Below are 23,823 nucleotides of genomic sequence, written 5' to 3'. Positions count from 1 at the left end.
AACAGAGTTAATGATGACGTCATACAGCGGGAAATTCAAATAATTTAAAACCATTTTTGGCCAAGAGCTCCCTCTAGTGACAGATTTTAGAACTATTATTCACAAAATTTCAATAAGAAAAATTTACTCATTAAATTTAGCCAAGGTTTGCTGTAAAAAGAAATAGCCATTTTTAAAAAAAGGATCTCGTAATTTGAATATAGGTCAAATGGCGGAAACTTTCGGTGTTTTTTGTAGTACACCAATAGGCCTTTCAGCATAGCTCGTTAAAAAAGTGCTGCCTCTCAAAATAAAAAAACGTGCCACCAAAACAATAGTGTGACAGACAGACAGACAGACAGACGGACAGACATTTCTTAGTTATGTGTAAAGCTTAGCTGACTTATGTCAGCTGAGCTAAAAACTCACCCTGGTCTTCTGTCAAAACGTCTACCGTATGTAGATGAACTGAGCGCATGAATCTGGGTTTCTCTACGTGTCTTTTATCGGCAATATTAATAAGAATTAGACAAAATAACCCAACAAAACGACATGTTGACATTGAGAATCAAAATATAGGGAAATACCACTTTCTAACTGCTCGTTATGAAAAATTTAGATTGGAACTATGTTTTGAAATGAACGTATACACTCTATATACATTCGCAAAATGGCCATCACATTATCAGCCTCGACTGCAATGACTTAGGGCAATGCCTTATGTGTACCGCATTCAGTACATTACAGAGACAGGTAGGATCGAGGCCGTTTTGCCAGTTTTTAACAGATGATAATTTCCAGCTTAAAATCTGCCAATTACTGCCAATTACGGGGCGTTTAGTCTTTCTGCTGTGAATAGCTATAATCCTATCGAAACAAGAGTTTAAAATATTGGTATCCTGGCACATTTCCTGGACCAGCTACAGCCAATTCTGATGAAATTGCAACTATTTTGCTGGAACTACTTTCAGCCAGCTCAATTACGAACCATAAGCTACGCAGCAAAACCAGTGTAGCTAATAAAAAAATTAAACCAATCATCAAAGCTACTTGCATTATATATCTCCTGAAAGGTCTTTCTGAGTACTTTTCTTTGTTTCATAACATTCCAATTGATGTACAACCCCTGACTTACAGTATTTTGGCAGAAGTAGACATTTCAATATGATTCTTCTAAAAGCCACAAAAAGTCATACAAACAACACAGAAAATATTCCTAGACCTCCCCATCAACAAACTGCATAATAAAACATTGTCTAAGGCATCCACATCACAAGTGACGCATGCGCGGAAACCATTGCTCAGTCACTTGTGTGTTAGACGTCCACCGGATCGGACGGTAAGTAGAGTAGCTCTGTGGATTTCTGAAATTTCTCGATTTATATACCGAGTATGGTAAAAGCCCGGGGGGCAATGCCGAGGATGGCAATGAGATGAATGCCCGGGGGGCAAGCCGAGTATGGCAATGAAATAAATGCCCGGGGGTCAAGCCGAGGATGGCAATGAGATAGGCCCAGGGGGCAAAGCCGAGGATGGCAATAAGATATGCCCAGGGGGCAAAGCCGAGGATGGCAATGAGAAAAATGCCCGGGGGGCAAAGCCGAGGATTGAAAATGAGTGGCGATAATGCCAAAACTCCGAGAATGGAGATTTTGGACAAGGCGGTAGTGTGCAACGTGGGTACGCCATGTTGGTTTTTGTTTCAGGCACGTACACATGTAGGTGCATTGTTTAGGGCGATAGGTTGTATAGTGGTAGATTTGTTTTCCCCTATAGTGAGGTTATCTGTAGTGTAGGGTAACATGCAAGCGGTTTGTTTGTTGGAATACGTTTTCCGAAGGGGCCTTGTATGTTGTTAGTGAAGGAACTTGTGGAATTTTCTCTTCCCGTATGTTTTTGGTTAAAGTGGACGTCTAGCGTAGGCAGTTGCAGCTCGAGTACATTTTGTGTACGTTGGTGGTTTGTTAGGAAAGCCGGGAATGTGTTCCTTGGGTCAGTTTTTTCATTATGTGTGGGTATCATGAATATGTTTTCGTGTTTTCAGAAATGGTTCTCCCAACAGTGTTGAGAAGGCGACACACCTTGAAAGGGGAAAACTTGGTGCCTCTAGTAAAGAAGTTGAAGGAGGTTAAAGTGGATGATGTCAGGCAGTTTGCCAGGTGGGATCTAGACGTTCCCACAGAAAAGCGCACAGTAGAAGAGATGGAAGAATTTCTCAATGGTATAATGGAGTCGCCGCCAGAAGATGTGTTTGAATTGGCAGACGTAGAGCCGAATATCTCGAATTACAGACTACTCGTACATTTGGCAGTCATATATGCGAATGAGATTGGACACCCAAAAGGACAACAGTTGAAAGTAAGTAGTGGCGCGTGTTTTATTTATTTCATGGTGCTATGTTATGGACTCAGTATTGTATTAGAGTGGTAAATGATGGATCAGTAGTATTGGTTTTGATCTGCTGGCTAATTTGGTTATTTTATGTTTAAGGATCCATTGGTGATTGGATGAGCCTCCCGCTAAAAGACCGAGAGGAGATGCAGTAGCAGTGCCGAAAGAAAAGCCGGTACCGACACCTGATGCTCCAAAGCTGAACGATGTTGAGGAGATAAAACAGAAGGCTAGATCTCTAGCTACGCAGATTGACCCGAATGAATCATTGCTGTTATTGCTACTACATGGTCTTGAAAATGTATCGTTGTCGAGTGGTGTAAAGGACGCACAAACGTATCAGGAGTTGTCGCGACAGGCGCGTTATAATCAAGAGAAAATAGATCTCCCGAAATTTGTATTGAATGTTTTAGGCGGGGGTCAGGATATAGTTGCGAAGGCTTTGTCCAAGTCACTCAAAGTTTCAAAGGTGAAAAATGATTCGGACTCTGAGGCAAGTCCACCCAGGAAGAAAGCGAAATCGTCTTTACAAGATTTGTATCCTCCTCGGAATTTTCAACCGTATCCTTACCCTCCGTATAACCCTTATGGCGGCCGGGGGTATAATAGGGGATATTCGAGGCCTTACTATAGAGGAAGAGGAAGAGGTAGAGCAGGAGCCCAGGCAACATCTGGATGTTATTTTTGCAATGCACCGGATCACTTCGTCGTCGATTGTGATAAAATGAGAGAAGCCAAACAGAAACAACAGTAGTAATTGAAATGTATATGGATTTGAATCATGTTTGCAACGATTAGTATAAGGGGGTAGTTATGTTCAAGATTGATTTGTCAATCCAAACCCAGGGATACTATGTCCCTGGTGAGATTTATCTCACGTGGGTTGGGATTGAAGGTTTCTTCCCTGTACTTCCTTCTTACTCTGAATTTACTTTTCAGAGTAAAAATGTGTTAGGTTTTGAAATACCCGATTGGGAATTAAGGTGCTCTTTTGACCCGGTAATGGCTATGTCAGAGGTGAGCCAAGAAGTACAGTAGACGACGCTAAGTCAGGGAAGTAGCCTTCAATCGCCAACCCGCGCAGTCCCATTTGAACGAGTGTTGGGAGATAAGATGCTGAGACGTGATAGTGTTGAAACCCTGCCAGTACGTGATCCTGATAAATTTGTTGCTGGTGAGTTACATCGCCATTATGAAGAATGGGATGCTGTATCAAATCAGATAGAAGATTCGGATCTTCCAACCGATGACATAAGAAAATTGTTATAAGATGGAGTGAATGCCAAGGAATTCTTCAAGTCCTTTAAGGGTAAGTTCAGAGGGGAGAAATATGATTCTCCTGAGCCGCCAAAACAATTCTTTCCGAATGCTTCCACTTGTGTGGGTTTTGAGGAATTTATTGCAGAAAAGCTTGAAGAAAATATTAGAAATGGTGCCATTAGTTTGGTGGGAAAAGTAGGGGAATGTACCATGCCCCATATTATAATGCCCTTGACAGTAGAGCCAACGAAGCTGCGTCTTTGCCATGATGAGAGATACCTCAATTTATGGATAAAAGACAGCCCCTTTAAAATGGAAACATTGCGGGATGTGCATAGAATTGTGGGTATAAGGATGCCAAGATGATTGTGCTTGATGAGAAATCGGGTTACAACCATGTGAGGCTGTCCAATGATTGTAGGCCCTATTTTGGCATTCAGTTTGGGGGTTATGTCATGCAGTACAATACCCTACCGTTTGGTTGGCGCGCATCTCCCTATGTGTACCAGACGATTGGAATGGTGCCGACAGTGTACCTAAGGCAGAATGGGATTTGTACAACACAGTACATTGACGACAGGTTTGGTGCTGAAAACATCAATCAGATCACTGGCCAAATTGTGTGTGATAGTGATATGACCAGTTATGCTCTCCTTGAACTCCTCACTAGATTGGGTTATTTCTTTGCTTTGCATAAGAGTACCTTCAGTGGTGTCACATCCTTGAGGTATTTAGGATTCATTGTTGACTCGAGTAAACAGGCTTTCATTCTCCCAAATGAGAAAAGAGACAAATTTAAAGAGTTGAGGGTAACTATTCTCCAGTTGCACGAAATCCATTTGAAAACTCTTCAACGGTTTCTGGGGAAGTGTGTTTTCATGGCATTGGCAGTGCCTGCTGCGAAACTATAAGCTAGGGAAGTAGCGAGAGCTATTTCATTGTGTACAAGTAGGAATAACAAAATTACAATGTACCCCAAGCTAATCGCAGAAATCAAACACTGGGAATTACTAGATGAATGGGATGGCTACATGTCGTGGAGGAAAGAGTCTCACAAACAGCTTATCCTTGCCACTGATGCTTCAGTGTACAAGTATGGCGCCGTGGTATTGTCGGGGGAACAAACTGGCCATCAGTTCTCTGATTTCTGGGATACCAATGATCAGAGGGCAATACATTTGAAGGAAACTGAGGCACTTTTACGTTCATTACAGTCCGTCACATCTCAGATTGAGAATAGTAGGGTGGATGTATTAACTGACAGCATGATATTGGTTGATACCTGGAAAAATCAAGGTGGCAAGGATCAGGCGTTGAATGATTTGATAAAGCAGATTTTCACAGTGGTTTTTTCGTTGAATGTTGATCTGGCCCTTTTTCATATCCCATCCAAGCAGAATCCGGCAGATAGCCCGTCACGGTCATTGAGTAGGTCAGATATGATGTTGTCCGAGGAGTCGTGGTCTGTGGTTGAAGCACACTTTGGCCCCCATACGGTGGATCTAATGGCGCTAGACAGTAATACTATGACGAGTAGGCACTCTACTCCTGCACCTAGCCCGAAAAGTTCAGGTGTGAACGTATTTGCCCAGAGTATTGCAGATGAACAGAACCCGTATGTGTTCCCGCCACGGACCATGGTTTTTCCAGTATTGAACTTTTTAGTTCAGAGTGATGTCAAGTATTGTACTATGGTTGTACCAATGATGGCAGCAAATTCAGTATGGCAGCCAACGTTGTCGTTATACTCGAGACAGTCTGTGTGTTTAGGAAGACGCAATCAGCGTGATATTGTTAAGATACCATCAAAGAAGGGTTTTGTCCTTGATAAAGGAGGCCTTTGTGTGCCATGGATTGCTCATAGGTTGTGTTTTAAGTAAAGGGTATTTTTCTGTTTTCCAGCAGACCAGGAATGGAAAGGATCCCAGGGTAGACATAGATGCTATTGACTCCAGAATATCGTATCTCAATGATGTGTGGAATAATTCGGATAAGAAGAAGTGGCAGGATAATATACAAAACAGTTTGGAAGGATTTTACTGTCAGTTACTTCATCGTCCGTCAAATATCATCATGTGATCCTGGAGATCTTCTTCGATATTTGGTTTGGAAAGACTCGTTTGGGAAAACGAAAGTGCATAAGATTTCCTGTCCATATTTAGGTGATAAGTTAGCTCTAGAATGTTCATGTCCAATGCGATTAGCTGCTACTACAGTAAATAACATGATTCAGAAATTAGTGGATATTTTAACCAAGCAGGAAGAGGGCGAGTATGGGATGTCAAAAGGAATAGTGGTAATCCAGCATGTTCCCCAATTATAAAAAACTATAGTAAGCCGGTTTCCTATGAACAGGCTAAATCTCATGTAATTCCAAAACAGGCGAAACCAGTATTTGTTGAGAAACTCCGACGTATATTCAAATACATTGATAATCAGTTGAGCAGGCCAGATCTCTCTCCTAGACAAAGATTTGTGTTGATGAGAGATCAGGCATTCCTAAAAATCCAGTTTTTTGCTGGTGATAGGGCATCAGATCTCTCATCCATTCCCACTCAGGAAGTGAAGCGCTTGGACGATAATTCGGGAATGAGTTTTTGTCATACACTTACAAAAACTATAAGGGGAGGCAAGATGTCAAATAGAAGTTACTACTCTACTATTCGGAATGAGATAAGACTGGCGTTTGAATGTTGCCAATGAGCTCTATGTGACTGTGCCACACTTCCGGTCGTCGATGAATACATGTCTCTGCCCTATAGGTAGTTATATTTTTTATTTGTTTCAAAAAAGGTGCCCTGCGGGGGTAGGTGCCCTGCAGGGGTACCTGTGGGTGCTGAAAAAGATCCTATGGAAAAAATAAATGCCATGATATTAACTAATCAAGCTTTATTCTATCTAAAAGGAGGAGGATGGATGAATACAGTACAGTTCACTTTGGAGCTACCTATTCCAGTTTTTTGGCTCACTTCTGTGTCTGTCATCGTCATCGTTATCTGTATCCTATTTCAAAAACAGTGGCACATTTCTTAACTGCTATAGCTATGAATTTGAAACTTTGCACACAGGACCCCCAGGACAGGTGACCTCTGACAATGAATTTCGGTCCGATCTGATTCTTAATTCTTTGAGACTGTTGAACTGCATAGGTCGTTTGGGTAAATCAGGCACCAGTAACGTTGAACGACCTATGCCGTTTGCATACATTACTTTCTACACACGGTTTAGCTGTGCTCAGCACTGTCTGGAATTGATCTGAGAGACATTCGGTTTATCGCCATTTCGCCTACAATCATTTCGCCTACAGCCATTTCGCCTACCAAAAAATGCCATTTTGCCTACAGTCATTTTGCCTACAGCCATTTTGCCTACAGCCATTTTGCCTACCTGCCATTTTGCCTATTTCTCATTTCACCTACTTGCCATTTCGCCTACCTGCCATTTCGCCTACCAGCCATTTCGCCTACTCGCCATTTCGCCTACATACAGAAAATGCCATTTCACATAATTCTGAATATATTTGTTTTAAATCCTACATATTGATATCAGTATCAGTAAAAAATACCTACTGTTGCAGAGGATTTGCAAATCCACCACATTTATTTGGTATCTGTCAAAAATATATGTTTGGCCCTATGTAGGCCTACTGTAGCAGAGGATTGTATCCCATTTCCCTTTTAGAGTCCCAATCATCATACACTAATCTGTTGTTGTTGAAGCTCTAATTTGGTTACTGGATTAATTACTGGATTAATTGGATCACTATAAAGAGTGTCACACAATATAAGCAAACTAACTAATTTTCTGCTAATGTATAGTGACCGTACTCCTATCTGCCAGCTAAAAATTCGCCTCAAACCACCTCTGTTCAATACAAATATCCAGAAAGTCCTACTTTCCTTCCAATTCATAAAACTAGAAATATATAACGCAATTGGGGCAAATTGCGAATGTATGCCCCCGCTCTGGTGTGTTCGGTGTGTTAATATGTTCATTGCGCGCGTTATTTAGCCTATAAATATGAAATTGTGGCTATAAGCGCACCTCGAATATAAGCGCAGTGCGATTATAAGCGCATAAATACGATAATATCTTCTCTGTGGCTGTTTATGAAATTTTGCGGAGGCTCTCAAATAACATCCACAATAATATGGCTGTTGACTGGGCTAGTTGGTCTGACAATAGACATGCACGTGAACAGCAGAGGTTGGTTTTCCCATTTACTCACTACAGAGGTGAAGCGTGGTCTATACTATTTTCGCCGTTGTCATCTCCTTGATCTTTTAAGTTTTTGCCGTTTCCAAGGCGATTGCCTGCTAGCAATTTACACAGAAGATCAGTGGGCAAGGTGTTGACGCTGTTACTGGAACAGCATCAATTATGCGATCGCCTGGAATCAGTGACAGAATATCTGGTACTCAGGAAGTTAAAGACTAGTCACTGCCGGGTAGCTAGTGCAATCTGCTAGAATCAGTCACAGAATATCCATTGCTTACATGCTAATGAATAACAACTGTCAGGCTATTTATCCCTTCTCCTGGTGTCAGTCAAAGAATATCCAATGCTCGGATATCAATGAATAGGAATTGCGTGTAGACATGCGTGGCTATTTATCTCATCTCTTATCTTATCTCATCTCAGCAAAAATCTAAGATGGCGGCTGGAGGCCATTTTGGATTCTGGAATGCGCCCAAAATCGATAGAGAAACTCCCCTACTGAAGACCATTACACCACAAAAGTTTGAAGTGTGTCAAACCTCTAGTTCTTCAGTTAACAATCGAAATACCAAAATCTAAGTTGGCTGCTGGCAGCCATATTGGATTTTGGAACACGCCCAAAATTGATAGAGAGCATCCCCTGAATGACCATTGCACCACAAAAGTTTGAAGTGTGTCAAACCTCTAGTTCTTCAATTAACAATCGGAATACCAAAATCTAAGTTGGCTGCTGGCAGCCATATTGAATTTTGGGTCAGGCCCAAAATCGACAGGGAACCTCCCCTACACAACCTCATCACACCACATAAGTTTCAGGTCTGTCACTCACTTGGTTCTTGAGTTACAGGTCGGAATGCGAAAAACCAAGTCGGGCCTGGCAGCCATCTTGGATTTCAGATCGGGCCCAAAATCGATAGGGAACCTCTCCTACACTAGGTAATAACACCACATAATTTTCAGGTCTGTCACTCACTCGGTTTTTAATTTACGGGGCGGAATACAAATCACCAAGTCGGGGACCTGGTGGCCATCTTTGATTTCGGGTCTGGCCCAAAATGGATAGGGAACCTCCCCTACCATAGACCATTACACCACAAAAGTTTGAAGACTGTTGGACCTCCGGTTCTCCACTTAACGAGCGGAATGCCAAAATCTAAGATGGTGGCTGGCGGCCATCTTTGATTTCGGGTCGGGCCCAAAATCGATAGGGAACCTCCCCTACCATAGACCATTACGCCACAAAAGTTTGAAGACTGTTGGACCTCCGGTTCTCCAGTTAAAGAGTGGAATGCCAAAATCTAAGATGGTGGCTGGCGGCCATCTTTAACTTCGGGTCGGGCCCAAAATCGATAGGGAACCTCCTCTACCATAGACCATTACGCCACAAAAGTTTGAAGACTGTTGGACCTCCGGTTCTCTAGTTAACGAGCGGAATGCGAAAATCTAAGATGGTGGCTGGCGGCCATCTTTGATTTCGGTTCGGGCCCAAAATCGATAGGGAACCTCCCCTACCATTGACCATCACACAACAAAAGTTTGAAGACTGTTGGACCTCTGGTTCTCTAGTAAACGAGCGGAATGCGAAAATCTAAGATGGTGGCTGGCGGCCATATTGGATTTTGGAACGCGACAAAAAACAATAGGGACCCTTTGACACACTAGGCCTACACCCCCTAAAAATTTCAAGTCAGCCGAGCAAGAGGTTCTTGAGTTATAGTCCGGAATTCAGTGCGGCGGACGCGGCCGGAAACCACCTAAGAACATAATGCCCCCACTTTAGCGGGGGGGGGGGCATAAAAACAACAAGAGGCCCAAGGGCCTGGCGCTCAGCTGAAATGGATAGGTGAAGGCAAGGGTCAACTGTGTGTCGGTACCGTTATTATGAGGCAACGAAGAAGATAAAGAGTTGGTTAACAAAATGAACTTTATTGGTGCGGCAGATATTTGATGCCTTTCGGCAGATATTGAAGCGCCTTGCGGCAGATATTTGTTGCCTTGCGGCAGATATTTGATAACGCTCTCCAGGAATGGAAAGCAGTAAAACGAGTAAGCACACCTTACTCTAAATGTGGGAACAGCAAGTGCTTTCCTGGACTTGAAATGTGCCAACGACTCCTCTTGCAAAAACCAACAACAGTTAATCTGTAAAAAAAGAGAAGAGAAATTAACACTGACTGAATAAAAAAGGGTGACATAGACGGGGAAATGTACACCACCGGATACAGTCTGTGCTTGATCAGGCATCGGTCAGATGATATCCTGAACAAGGCATCTATGGAAGCAAATCCAGAAAGAGACTTAACCTTCGAAGGGCACACTTATCACTCAGTGAAAAGTCAGTCCTGGGGGTTGTTTTCCAATTCAAAATAAAAGTGTAACCTCTTTAAATTAGTCTCACAGACTGAACCATAACACTCAACAGCCAACCGTGCCCACATGATGTGAGCCGTGAGCGAGTGGTGTACTACATTTTGAAAATTGTCTATCATGTAACAGAACAGGATCTAGTGGACTTAATGATGAGGTACTATCAAATAAGGTGTCCATCAAATGAATCATGAGGGCCTGTTGAGTTATACTCTAAGCCTGCACAGCGCAGTGTACAGACAGTACAGGATTGCCAACCAAAAACATGAGCATTGCTGCGTAAGGAAACTGCAGTGGAATTCATACTACGATGTCATAGGCCTAATGTGACTTTCAAAATAATTGTAAACAAACGTAAATGGCGAGATTTGTTGACCGTCCCAAAATGGCCGACGGCGAATTCTCCGGTCGCTAGCGCAGTCCATAAACAAGCATCAATTTTACCAACTTTGGGTGCAAGCTTGGTCATAAAAGTTACAGAACTGTTAGAAATACATCTAAACAACATATATATACAGTTAAAAGTGCATAAAAATCCCGTTTCAACCTCCGGGCGCTACCTTTTTTTCTCCGCCACACGCCGGGCCCTACCGGTCGTTATTTAGTGCGACCGCCACCAGAGTGTTTATCACGATCTTTCGCCGTTTTAATTGCGCGTTTTAGGTAGATTAATCAATTATTACATGCATGCATTATATATCACCGAAATGATGATTGCGTAGGCTATTTTAAACTAAGTTCAGATGTCATTTTCGATCTTTGAATTGAATTTAGGCGAGTGATTTTTGACACCCGGTCGACATATCAGGACTTGCAAAATTCACGCGAGATCGCTTGCATCATCGGCACGTTTGAAAACCGAATTTCACAAATTCCACAAATATTTATCACATACCATATGTATCACCACAAAGGTAACTCTCTAGACTATTTGAAACCAAGTTCAGATACTTATTTTCACAAAAATTCTAAGCTATGCAAGCGATTTTTCAGTGGTAGAGATCGACGGAAACAAATTTCTCGCTCTAAAATGACATGAGACGAGCACCAACTTCCGCTGATTTGTGCACAAAATTTCCGGAATATTATAACAAGAGGCCCAAGGGCCTGGCGCTCAGCTGAAATATATGAACATGGAAAGTACCCGATAGATCTCTTTCAACCTCAGTTTTGTCAATATATCAGGCAAACATACCAAAGTAAAAAGACTTTTAAATGGTGACAAATATGCCACTTATTAGTCAAATCTAAGTGCCTGAGCCAGGCTGACCTTGAAAAGTAGGTCAAATAGAAAGCCCATGTGATATCATGTAAAGGAGACTTATTGTACACCAACCATAAAATTCATGTCACTCTGGATACAGCAAAGGCTTTAAAATAGAAAAAAAAACCAAGATGGCCGCCCACCAAATTATTCAAAAAAGTAAAGAAAATGTATTTACAAGTGAAAAAAGTAAAAATTAAAAAAAAAAAAAATTGACCCGAAGTGGGATTGGAACCCACAACCTTCAGAGTCATACAAGAGCGGGAAATTCAAATCAAGCTTAAACTAGGTCAACACAGATTTTGCCTCAGTAACGCCAACTGGTAGTATCAATCAAAACTACTCTTAGTAGTTTCAAGACCTACATGCATGCGGTCCTTTTCAACTTTGTTTCAAGCTTCTATCTGCTTGAATAAAGCGCCAAAAAATTGTTTTGTGATTTAGGCTTTTTGCCCCCTGGTGGCCAAACTGTTAATCCTGCCGGACCCACACTTGGTCTATTCAGGAGTCCTGAAGGGTCTAAATGGCTTATAGGGAAAATCTATCGCCTATCCGCCATAGTTTTGAAACGTGCCTGTTTAACGGACAGACAGACAGACAGACAGACAGACAGACAGACGGACATTCATTCTACCATTTACTCATATGAATAGCTCAGCTTGTCAGCTGAGCTAAAAAACTATTGATAAATCTGAATTATATAGACTCTTTTCAGTACCTAAACAAATTTCAGGTACATGGTCATGTTGATTAAAAGAGTATCAACCGATTGAACATGAGAAAGTTCACTCACCTTCATTGAAGCAGCGACTACCGCCATTTTTAAATGGTGGCATCTCTTCTATCGATCGGCCAATCAGCGGCACTGCTTGCAAAAAAGTTAAGCCACCGCCAAATTTGAAATCGCCAAAATTCAGGCAATGTGCCTGCAGCGCCAACTGGCGGTGAAAACTATATTAATTCCATTAAAAGTAAAAAATGAAAAAATATTTAAAAATATTCAGCCACATTTGAAAACAATATAATTTGCTCTGTGGACCGAGGTAAAAAGGGAAAGAAATCTAAACCTAGTAAACGCGAAATGACCTCATTCTCTTAATACAGGTCGGATCGCGCCGATTTTTCGTTTTTTGAGTTCACCTTGGGCAACTCCTAATTTAGCACCGTCAACGAAGTGGCTAGGCCTTCCTGGTCAGAAATGTCCAATTTTGTCCACAGATGGGTCCCTAGATGGATGGATTGCAGGACGGACACCATTTGAACAGCTATACTACTAGCTCCGCTGACTTTGTCAGCTGAGCTAAAAATAGCAGTAAAAGTAGGCGAAATGGCTAGTAGGCGAAATGGGTAATAGGCGAAATAGTTATAGGCGAAATGGCTGTGGGCGAAATGGTTATAGGCGAAATGATTGTAGACGAAATGGCTGTAGGCGAAATGATTGTAGGCGAAATGGCGATACACCATTCAAGAGGCTTCAATCAAACCCAATATCTCGAAAAATGAGAAATATACATTTTACATTTTACTCAGTGAGGATTATTCCATTACTACCCTCGTTGGTTAAGGCTGATTTTGGGGTTGAAACAATGCTAGGATTAATTGAGACCGATTTTTAAGCAGTGCTTAATCGTTAATGCTATGTCACTGAGTATCCCCTGTGTATTACGATATGTCAACAAAAGACGCGAGATAATAATGAATTTAAAACAGCGTTTGAAGTATGAAATGCACAAATAAAGTAATAGGAAATTCTAAATCCTTTCCTTCAAATTTTGCCAATTTTTTAGAGGAATCCATTCATTTCGTGGCAATTTTTTTATTGTAGAAGCCTTGAATAGAAATTTATTACGCCTGCTGTTTCATCGATTCGAAAATGATACCGTAGATGGCTTCAGAAAAACATCTTTTTGACATACATGCATGAATCTTTTCTCAAGGATAACAAATATTACCTCTTTTCAAAAATGTTTTCTTCACCCTGAGGGGATAAAATAATACCAATGGCATCAATAAGGTGGGATTTGGGCGGATTGAAAGTAGGTTGCCATTCACCTCTAATGATTAGCAAAACATGATCACCATTTTGAAGAAGGGCTGAACTTGGCTAAATGATTGGTCGCAGTTATAGCTTTTATTTTATGCTTTTAGCGCCATCTCGTAATAAAAATTTGAACTATTTTGTACAAAACATTTTTTTCATTAATCACTGAACACGTAGAAACTGATTTCAAACTGATTTGACCGCAGGTCACAGACATACAGAGATTCATCGAGATTTGGTCGACGCCACCTGATGAGCTAAATGTAGGTCTTATCACAATGATTTCCGGTTTCTGATCAGAGGTCGACCAGAGTCACTCGATCACCAAGTTTCATGACAAAACGTTGGGCATAAAACCAAAAAGTTGCACAGATGGACCGTCTGACCGACTGACTGACTGACATACACATGCCATTTGAATAGCTATTAGACTAGATCCGATGACCTACAGGACATTCTGGCCAGAGCCAAATTTACTGACACCGCACAACAGTCAGGGGGACCTCTAACCTCAACTGCTGGAAAAACCTGTTTGCCACTGCAATGTGTACGCCAGAGCCAACACCTCTTGTCGCTACTGCCCTAAACTCAACCTCACAGGGAAGATTGGCAGTACAGTATAACAACAACGGGCACATACACGGCCATGAAACACATCACATGAAAATGCAACAAGTACACATACTGCATTACATGTACAAGATGCAGCAAACAATACGTTGGTCAAACCAAGCTCAGTTTCGTGGACAAATTTTTAAAACATTTTTACAAGGGCAACAAAGATAACACTTTTGGCCAACATTTCACCCGCTAAAACCACGCAGGCATTGATTATGTGTCCATATCAATTCTGTCTTTCATCAATGCCCAACCAGAATCGCCACAAGGTGCCAAACTCAGAGATACCATTGAAATAAAATTGATCAACAGATTGCGCACTACAGCTTCTTTGGGACTCGACATCCTTGATTAGTGTAATGTACATATACATTGCCACATCATTTAACCCACATGGAGGCAACCAATTCGGCCCCACACTGTCTGACGTGCATAACACTTGCAGGTCAACTAGATGCAAGGCCTTTCACTCCCCACAGCCGCACTTCTAGGATGTGAACATTTTCCCTATTGACAGTCCCCGGCCCACCTATCAGGGCCACCCGTCTTGATCAATAATGTATCCGAGTGTCTTATTAGCAAATCCTGCTGAACCGTTCATACCACCCCTGGCAAAACGCTCATGGTGCACTTTCCCACCGTTCCACGCAACTTTGCCCCAGTGCTCCGTCAGAGCATGAAGTCATGCCCGTATCCAAGGCATGACGTCACACAGCGGACCAAATCAACATCAACTGCTACACCTTGATGTAGGTTCCAACCACAGGCCACTGAATCAAGGGTCTGTATGGGTTTAAAAGACTGTAAAATGTCCATGAAGTGTTACCGAAGAAGAAGGAGAAAGAATCCGCTGAGGTACCATAAGTATACTAGAGGCCTATCGGCCAGAGAGCTTCACTTGCACTCAGTCCAATTGGTTGTACATATGAATACATATGAATGCATCAAATGAGCACGATTACGATTTGAAGGTTGTAACAGCAGGTAAATCTTACTAGTAGCAATGGTGATCCTTGGACTGTCACAACCCAGTAGATACATGGTCACAACTATTCACTGCAGTCTGGACAATTATTACACCAAATCCGTTGAAGTCCAGCCGGAGACAAACCAGTATAGTCACAACCTAGGGAAAGCCAGTAAATACAGTCTGGACCTTTATATCAATTCCTTTGAAATTGAGGTTGTGAAAAACAAGTCCAGTCAATGCATGGTCACCACCTCCAGGCAAGCAGTAAAGGCAGTCTGGACATTTACATCAAATCCTCTGAACTTTACATCCAATCCCTTATAAAGTGCAGGTTGAGACAAAGCAGCTCAGTAGATGCATGGTCACAACATAGGATAACCATTGATAGTCTGGGCCTTCACACCAATTCCTTTGAAGAGTACGTTGTGAGAAACTAGTCCAGTGAACATGGTCCAGCCTAGGCAGGGGCGACCAGTAAATGCAGTCTTAACCTTTACATCAGTGACAGCCAATGATCAAGAAAGTACATTGATATGATTGAGAATATAGATTCAATACCTTTAATAATAATTGCGCAGATTTGTATACATTTGTGGGTACATTTACCAGTCATACACTTCTGATGCTATACAGTACATTTCTACAGCTACACTACAGGGGTGATTGAGGGAGACGAAAACGATCTTTAAAAGAGTTGATTTCAGCACTCATGACATGTTAACAGAGGTTTCAGCAATTATTTTCAGTGGAGGTATATCCCATGAGTGGAGTCTGGGTGATTCTGAGTCATTCATAGGTGTTTTGAACGCACATTGTGATGAAAGTTTCTGGCCTGAATTCGCTATTCTGTTGAATGGCAATCCGCCATTGCCGATTTTTCGGAATTTTCGGATCATCATTTGGGATGGATATCGCATAAATTCGGACAAACTCTGCTAAAGATTATCATTATTATGTTGTTCAACTGTAATTAACTCCAGTCAGAGATTCGTTGGGTGGTTTTGACACAACCACACTTTGCATGAATATTTTAAACTGAGGATTCGGCAAATCTAGAAACACAAAACCTGCGACACCGCAACAAGTGCACGTTCTCCCCATAATCACCCAAACTGATACCCAAAATGTATTCTTTAGACCCTTTTTCCTGGCCTCTGATGAGTTGATTTTGTCTGATGCAGTGTTTTAACATGATTTGAGGGCAATTACTATCACGGAAACTCACACTCACCGTAGTTTGTAGAAAACTGGCCTGACAGTCTTCTTCAAATAAATACATGATATCAATTTAACATAATTTTCATTAGGCTGACTTACATCAAAATTACTGACAGAATCATGGCAAGTAAGAATCTTAAAACACTGCAGATCCTTTTACAATCGTAATGCTTTTAATTTTGCCAAGTGAGCGCTTTGCAGCCGCTCCTTGGGCCTCTCCACAAAGTCTACAAATTTTCCATGGATACATTCTTCATTCAGGCTTAGTATCACCAGTTGTGACTATGAGTGCTGTGTGACCATGTTGTTGCATTTCGTTTGGAGAAAAAAGACATTTTTCATGTCTTTTCTGGCATTGACTTTTTTACTTCTTCTGGACACACATTTGAGGACTGGCCATTTTAATCTCATGTACAGTGGATGTATAGGGAACAAAGGTATTGTACACAGTATGTACACCAAGGCTGTCCTTTGTGATCTCAGATCAAGTGCAAGGAAGGAATCAGTTTCACCTAATCTTGTGGTTACTTTAAAAGAACATGGTATATATAGACAGTGTTTAACCAGACGTGGAAAAAGGGCTGGCAAACATATCTCTATGGGCCAGGCATTCATGAAATTCAGTCTCTGGAATGCGCGATCAATTCCTGGAAAAACGACAGCCCTGTCTGAATCAGTCCTCAGAAACAGAACTGATTTTGTGGTTTTGACTGAAACTTGGTTGAAAGGTGACGATTCAGATAACATTACCATATCCAGTGTTACAGATCAGCTGATCGGATACAACTTTGTGCACCAACCCCGTTTGTCAAAAACTGGTGGCGGAGTTGGGATTTTTCTCAAAGGTGGCCTGAGTTTTAAACGAAATAAACTCCCTCCAGCTCGACATTTTGAAGGTTTGGACATCTCTGTGACGTCAGGTTCGGACTCGTTCCGGGTTATCGCTGTCTATAGGCCCGACCCTTACCCACGATTGGTGCAGGAGTTCACTCAGGAGTTTGCCTCACTTCTGGAACGTGTCACGCCAGAAACCAAACATATCATGATAATGGGGGATTTCAATGTTCACATGGACAAAGAGTCTGATACTCATGTGCGCAATTTCAATGAACTGCTGGATTCCTTCGGCTTGATTCAGCATGTGCGGGAACCAACGCACATAAAAGGTCATTGGCTCGACCTCGTTATCACTCGAAAGGACGATGCTTTGGTCAGGTACCTCATCGTAGACCCCTCATTGTGGACCCCACCAGACCACTTTGCCGTGCATGGTGGACTTCAGATGGCAAAACCACCCCAGCTGAAAAAGTCGTCTACTTTCAGGCGGATCAAGGACATCGACATCGAAGCCTTCTGCAGAGACATTGAACAATCAAGTTTGGTCTTGAATCCTTCGCATGATCTTGATGCACTTGTGGACCAGTATAACAACGATCTCCGGGATACTCTTGATAAACATACGCCTGTGATCACAAGATCGGTTATTGTGAAGCCAAAGGCACCATGGTTCAGTGCAGAGATTCGTGAAGCCCGTTCAGACAGGCGAAAGCTGGAGCGCAAGTGGCGAAAGGAGCGCACGGAAATCAGTCGACAGCTTTTTCGTGCACAGAGTCAACTTGTGACTGATCTCATTGACAATGCCAAGTTACAGTACCATAAGTCGAGGATTGAATCTAGCAACTGTAAAGACCTATTTTCCGCAGTAAATGAGCTCCTGGGTAAGAGGAAAACATCTCCCTTATGAGACCACGATGACCCAAAGGAGTTGGCTGAGAAGTTCTGCAGTTTTTTCACAAGTAAGATCAGTAAGATTCGGGAAAAACTCGTTTCGAGCAATGCTGTGTCGACACCAATTTCAGAGGACTCTGTTGAAGGCTGTGTTCCAGGCCTGTCAAGTTTCACCCATGCAACTGAGGATGAAATAAGGAAGCTGGTGTTGTCAATACCCGCCAAGAGTTGCACTCTGGATCCGATCTCGACTGTCCTACTGAAAAAATGTGTCACCCCCCTTGTGCCAGTGCTCACATCTATAATCAACAAATCAATGCAGCAAGGGCATGTATCTAAAGACCTCAAATTTGCCTTAGTGAAGCCTTTGTTGAAAAAGCCAACCTTGGACTGTGATGAACTTGCCAACTATAGGCCAGTTTCAAACCTGACCTATTTATCCAAGCTAATCGAAAGGGTTGTAGCTGTTCGTCTACGAGAGCATATGACAGTGAACGAGTTGTATGACCCGAATCTGTCGGCCGATCGAAAAGGCCACAGCACCGAGACTACACTTCTTAAAGTTACCAATGACATACTCACATCCTTGGATGTAGGACATGAGGGTCTCTTGGTGTTACTCGATCTTTCTGCGGCCTTTGATACGGTTGACCACACCATTCTGCTTGGCAGACTCCAGGAGAGGATAGGACTCTCGGACACTGCCCTGCACTGGTTCAGCTCATATCTCGAGGACAGACAACTTTCTGTGTGTATACAGGGTTTTACATCAGCTGCTGTGTCACTGGAGTATGGAGTGCCGCAAGGGTCTGTGTTGTGTCCAGTACTTTTCACGATATATACAATTCCATTGGGCGACGTCATGAATAGAGCATGCATTCCATATCAATTGTAGGCTGATGATAATCAGTTGTTGACTTCTGCTCGATGTGGTGACAACGCCCAGTGTAGCGCCATGGTTGCCTCCACGGAGGGTGGAATAGGCCATATCCAGTCTTGGCTGTCAACAAATTGGCTCTGTCTTAATGCCCCAAAAACGGACATGGTCAATTTTGTGTCAACGCGTCGACAGGGATCCATTCCCAGTATCAGTATCAGCGGAGTTCAGATTCCAAAATCTGAATGCGTTAAGGACCTGGGAGTGTGGCTCGATGAGGGAATGACTATGCAGACTCAAGTGAAAATGACATGCAAAGCTGCCTATGCCAGCCTCTACAAAATTGGGAGGATAAGGAAATACCTAGATCGTCACTCAGTAGTAAGTCTGGTGCACGCATTGGTTGTCTCCCGACTAGACACTAACAATGCCATACTCTATGGTCTACCAGATAAGACCCTGGCTCCTTTGCAACGTTGAAAATGTTGATCCTGGAGATGTTGGTTTGCCCAGCTCTCCTGTACCTGAACCTGTATCAAGCCCTGGCCCTAGATCACAAAGGGTTAACAATCACCAAACTGAGTTGAGACGATCCAGTCGTACAACCAAGGGTAAAATGCCAGAAAGGTTCAAGGATTTCTTGACTGACTCGATTGTTAATAAGATGAGTGAATATGTGACCTAGATTGTGTGTAAGACTGTGAAGACAAAGCTCTAAAGGGTATTTTGATTTGATGTATGTTTTGGAAAGTGACTGAAAGACAGAAGAAGTTTATTGTGTAAATGAGACAATATTTTGCATGAGTTAAAATTTGGCATTTTTCGTGATTCATTATCTGTTCCAAAATAATTTGGTGTTACTTATTCTGTATTTCAATTTCATGTGTAGGTGTATACTGTATGTGTAACTTGTTTCTGGGTAGTTAATGTCCAAAATACCAGCAGAATTTAAATTGTTGCTTCCCCTCACTTGGTTAAATTGAAAGGAGACCTGTATTGAGTTTTGGTCAGTAGTTAAAACCTACACTACTACAGTTCATACTAGGTAAAGATATTTGGGATAATTTGCTTAGAGTCTGAATAGTGTGTTACTCTAATATGAAACTTAATTATAGTTTGTTCCAAACTAAAGGAAAGGGATGTTACAATATTGTGTGTACTATCACTTTAAGTGTCTCATTGTAGTCCTGTACTGTAACGCCAGGTGGCGTGGTTACTGTAAAGATTGAGTTCTAATAAACATGCCGATTATTCTACGTCTGACTTCACGTCCAATTTATAGATGGAACAGGCATTGAAACAGTACTAGTATACAAACATTCTTTTTTTAAAAACTTACTTAAGTCTTAGAATGGTTACAATTCCTGTTCTCACAATGTCATCCCAGTAGTTAAAGTGTCAAAAATTTCATTTTTTGGTTTGATGCAGAGCGTCCTGGGACAGTTTACGCAAAGAAAACCTCCGAAAGTGATGAAGTGGAATTCCAAGTTCTTCTGCCTGGTGCTGCATTCCCACAGGGTGAACCAACTGTGATCACTCCACCTGGCCTGCCACTTCAAAGGCAACAGTACCTTTACAAGAGTATTCGAGAGTTTGTTAACGACCCATTCAAAGACATTGTATGCCCGAGGCCAGAGGTAATGCCTGTTGAGGATTCAGATGATGAAGGTGTTCAAAATGTAATCGGAGAGGAAGTTGCTGGTGAAAATGGACACGGGCATTATCGAGGGCATGGGCGTGGGCGGGGGCGGAGACCTCAATGCTCAGCACATCCCCATTCAGGACAATGGTGAAGGCATAGTCCTTGTTTCGGTTGAGGATGAGTCCTTGTTTCGGTTTCGGCGATGAACGCAGACGGCGCGGGCGCGGGTGTGGGTGTGGGCACCGCGCAGGGGAAGCACAAGGGATAGAAGCCGTAGTCCCTTCTAACTACATGTATTGGAGTTTTCAAATAAAAGTTGGTGTACACAAAGTATATCTTGTTGTTATGCTGAAATTTACAGTTCAAAAGGTGGAAAACAATGTTTATTGCTAAGGATTTTATTTGACCATGTTTAAAGGCAAGTTTCTCCTCTTTTACTACAGTTTAGAGGCCAGTCATCTTAAAGCTTAAAGCTTCAAACGTCTATAACTTCGTCAAACAAAGTCCGATTTTCATAATATATACATTGTTGGAAAGCTTATTTAATATACATTCACATTAGCTCATAACCTCAGCTTTCAAATTTTGACCCATCAGCCTGGTTTTGTAGTAAATTATAATTATCATTTTAGCTATGCCATAGACCTAAATTGAACGCTATTCTTCCTCCAGTCAGTGAGATAAGCTTTTATAAACAAAGCCCTGTTGCATGCTGAATGTAGGTCAAATTGGACGAAATAGGGCCTATACATGTAGCTGGATGCAATGCCAACATGACAATTTTCCCGGCATAACATTTTTCACAAGCATGACCTACTCATGAAATTTGCAAAAATATCCTGCACGCAAAATTTTTCTCTACTACAGTAAGCCTATATAGCACACAAAGATGAGCATTAATTAGAGAAGTTTATGAACAGGTGTGAAATTAGTGTCTGTTTGGTGTAAATATGATATGTGATAATTTCCCAGTGTATACATGGTCTCTTTTATCACCTCTTAACAGTATATGGTCTACTAATCTGAGATTAACATACTTGGGCCCAGCTGGATGCAATGCCCCTGTAGAAACAACGTAACAGTGACATGATATTCTTGCTGAAAAACAAGAGATGCTTGCAGCAGAATATTTTTGCGAGCAAGACCTACTCGAAAATATCCTGCATGAAAAGTTTTTCTATTCTACAGTATTAATTGTAACACAGAAACATTGCAGAAGAAACATAATGATTTTGGTCAAATTAATAGTGTTTTGGGTTAAAAAACCATTTTTCGGAAATTTTCAACATCAGTGATTTGATCTGTAAACTACAACTCAAAATTGTGCCAATATTAACTGAGACAACCCTATGAAATTACTTCAATCCATCATTTGCAGGGCCAGCTATCCGTAAGGAAATGAACTAAGCGGAGAATACCAAAGGACTTTGGCATCAAACCTTAAGGGGGCTCCAAAGGGTTAACAAAACAGCCCCTTTTATCAAAAACGAGTTAATCATAAGCGAGATATTACAGTTTTTAGGTTTCACCTTTGGCTCCTGGTGTCAAAGTCGAGAATCTGATCAGACTGAAATTTAGTGCCTTGATTTTAAAGTAATATAAGACCAATGGGCCCTCCTTCATCCCAGGGAGAACCCTGGATTGTATGTCTGCATGAACTAGCTTGCAAAGTACTAGAATTCCTGGTTCTTTGCAACACTACATATTAATATTTGAGGGTCTGCCAAATGGAAATAAAAATGGTGGTCCCTTGTTTCTGAGTATCTTTCCCATAGCAAGTAAAAAATCACATACATGTACAGGGGACAGTAGCCTGTAGTCGACTCCATACCTCAAGCCACAATCCCAAAGGGTTACAACACCGGTAATAATGATGGTGATGAGAGGAATAATAAGCTACTCACCATCTTTCTTATAATATAAAATTTCCACCTGCTTTTCCTCAATTCCACATAAAGCTTCTTTAATCTGCCGTATCGACGATGCAGATGTGAGGGGTCCATGTAAAAAGTCACAGGCACATGGCTTCTGCATGACTTCTGCACGTGAGTATCCGCCAAGTTCACAAAATCCATCGTTACAGAATATAATTGGTCTGTGGTCCACCTGAGCATTTGCTATCACAAACTTTCGGTCTGAAACACAGAAGGAAAGATAAGCATTGTTAGTAATCAATTGATAAACACCATAGGCATCATTAGTGATCGATATCAGGTGTGTCATTTAAACAACAACAACAACACATTTTCAGTTGAACATAAGTTTTGAGCAGCACTTTATAGAGAACTTGCCCTTGATCTCAGTCCAACAGATTCTGAAACAAAAACGAAAAAGCAAATCTTCGAAGAAGTTGCAATTAGTCATGGCCGCAATGACCTAAAACTTGCCTCAATTCAACCAGTTGTTATATCATGAAAATTGGTCTGAGTGTCTTACTCTGGACGCGGCTCTAAACCACCATGCCAGCAAAAACTAGCAGGCCCCTAAACCTGCCCATAATATAATTATTCATAACCTCTTTTGTGCCATAGGAACCAATGGAAGGCAACAATCTGTGAAATGGCAGGGGAGCAATGGTCGGGTTAATGTGCCATGGTCTGGGAAGCCATGTCTCTTACATTGATTAGTAGCAAAGCCCAGATCCACGAAAAATGATAACCAGTTTTTTTAATCAGAATTGTAGATAGTAACATATATTGCATGACAGTAAGGGATGAATACCACATAGGCCCTTTTTAAACATTGGTCATTGAAATTTATTCGTTCTGATAGGACGAGACAAGACAAGAGTTATGTCGTAGACAGGCTTTAAAATGTTTCCTTTTGGCACTATTTGCAGTGTTGATTTGGCAGTGAGCTGAGGCAGTACTGAAGAGCATCCCCAGTGAAGAAAATGGAGACATACATTCTGTGACATTCTGTATTGGTCTATTAGTTTTGAACCAAAGAATCAATTGCAGGCCCGGTCACTGTATCCTAATTCCTACCGAAGCTACCCCAAATTAGGCCAAATTGAACATTGAAGAATTACGGTGTGCGTAACAGTTTATAACCACCATCGACAAGGCACGAGATTTCATAATGTTCAACAACATGGCCAGTCATTCAGAGAATCCCCATGAACACTCGTGAATTCAAGCCAATCGAGGCCTACGATGAAACCTAACAAAGGAATTACAATATATGTCTCCATGAATAAATATAATGTGGGTAGGTTTACTTGTTTTTGCTGACATGGTGGTTTAGAGCT

General features: G+C 41.7%; 1 protein-coding gene across 7 annotated transcripts in view; it reads right to left on the bottom strand.

Moving 5' to 3' along the window:
- LOC135500896 (potassium voltage-gated channel subfamily H member 6-like) overlaps positions 1 to 23,823 on the bottom strand; it is a 600,170-nt gene that overhangs the window by 492,210 nt on the left and 84,137 nt on the right. For all 7 annotated transcript variants that reach the window (XM_064792608.1, XM_064792609.1, XM_064792610.1 and 4 more), the window contains exon 2: positions 22,478 to 22,708. In XM_064792608.1, coding sequence (XP_064648678.1) covers positions 22,478 to 22,708 — 231 coding nt within the window. The remainder of the gene's footprint in view (positions 1 to 22,477; positions 22,709 to 23,823) is intronic.

Source organism: Lineus longissimus, chromosome 16 (assembly GCF_910592395.1).
Source record: "Lineus longissimus chromosome 16, tnLinLong1.2, whole genome shotgun sequence".
NCBI classification, from domain to species: Eukaryota; Metazoa; Nemertea; class Pilidiophora; order Heteronemertea; family Lineidae; genus Lineus; species Lineus longissimus.
The sequence above is the reverse complement of the archived record's forward strand: the minus strand, read 5'-3'. Positions and strand labels throughout refer to the sequence as shown.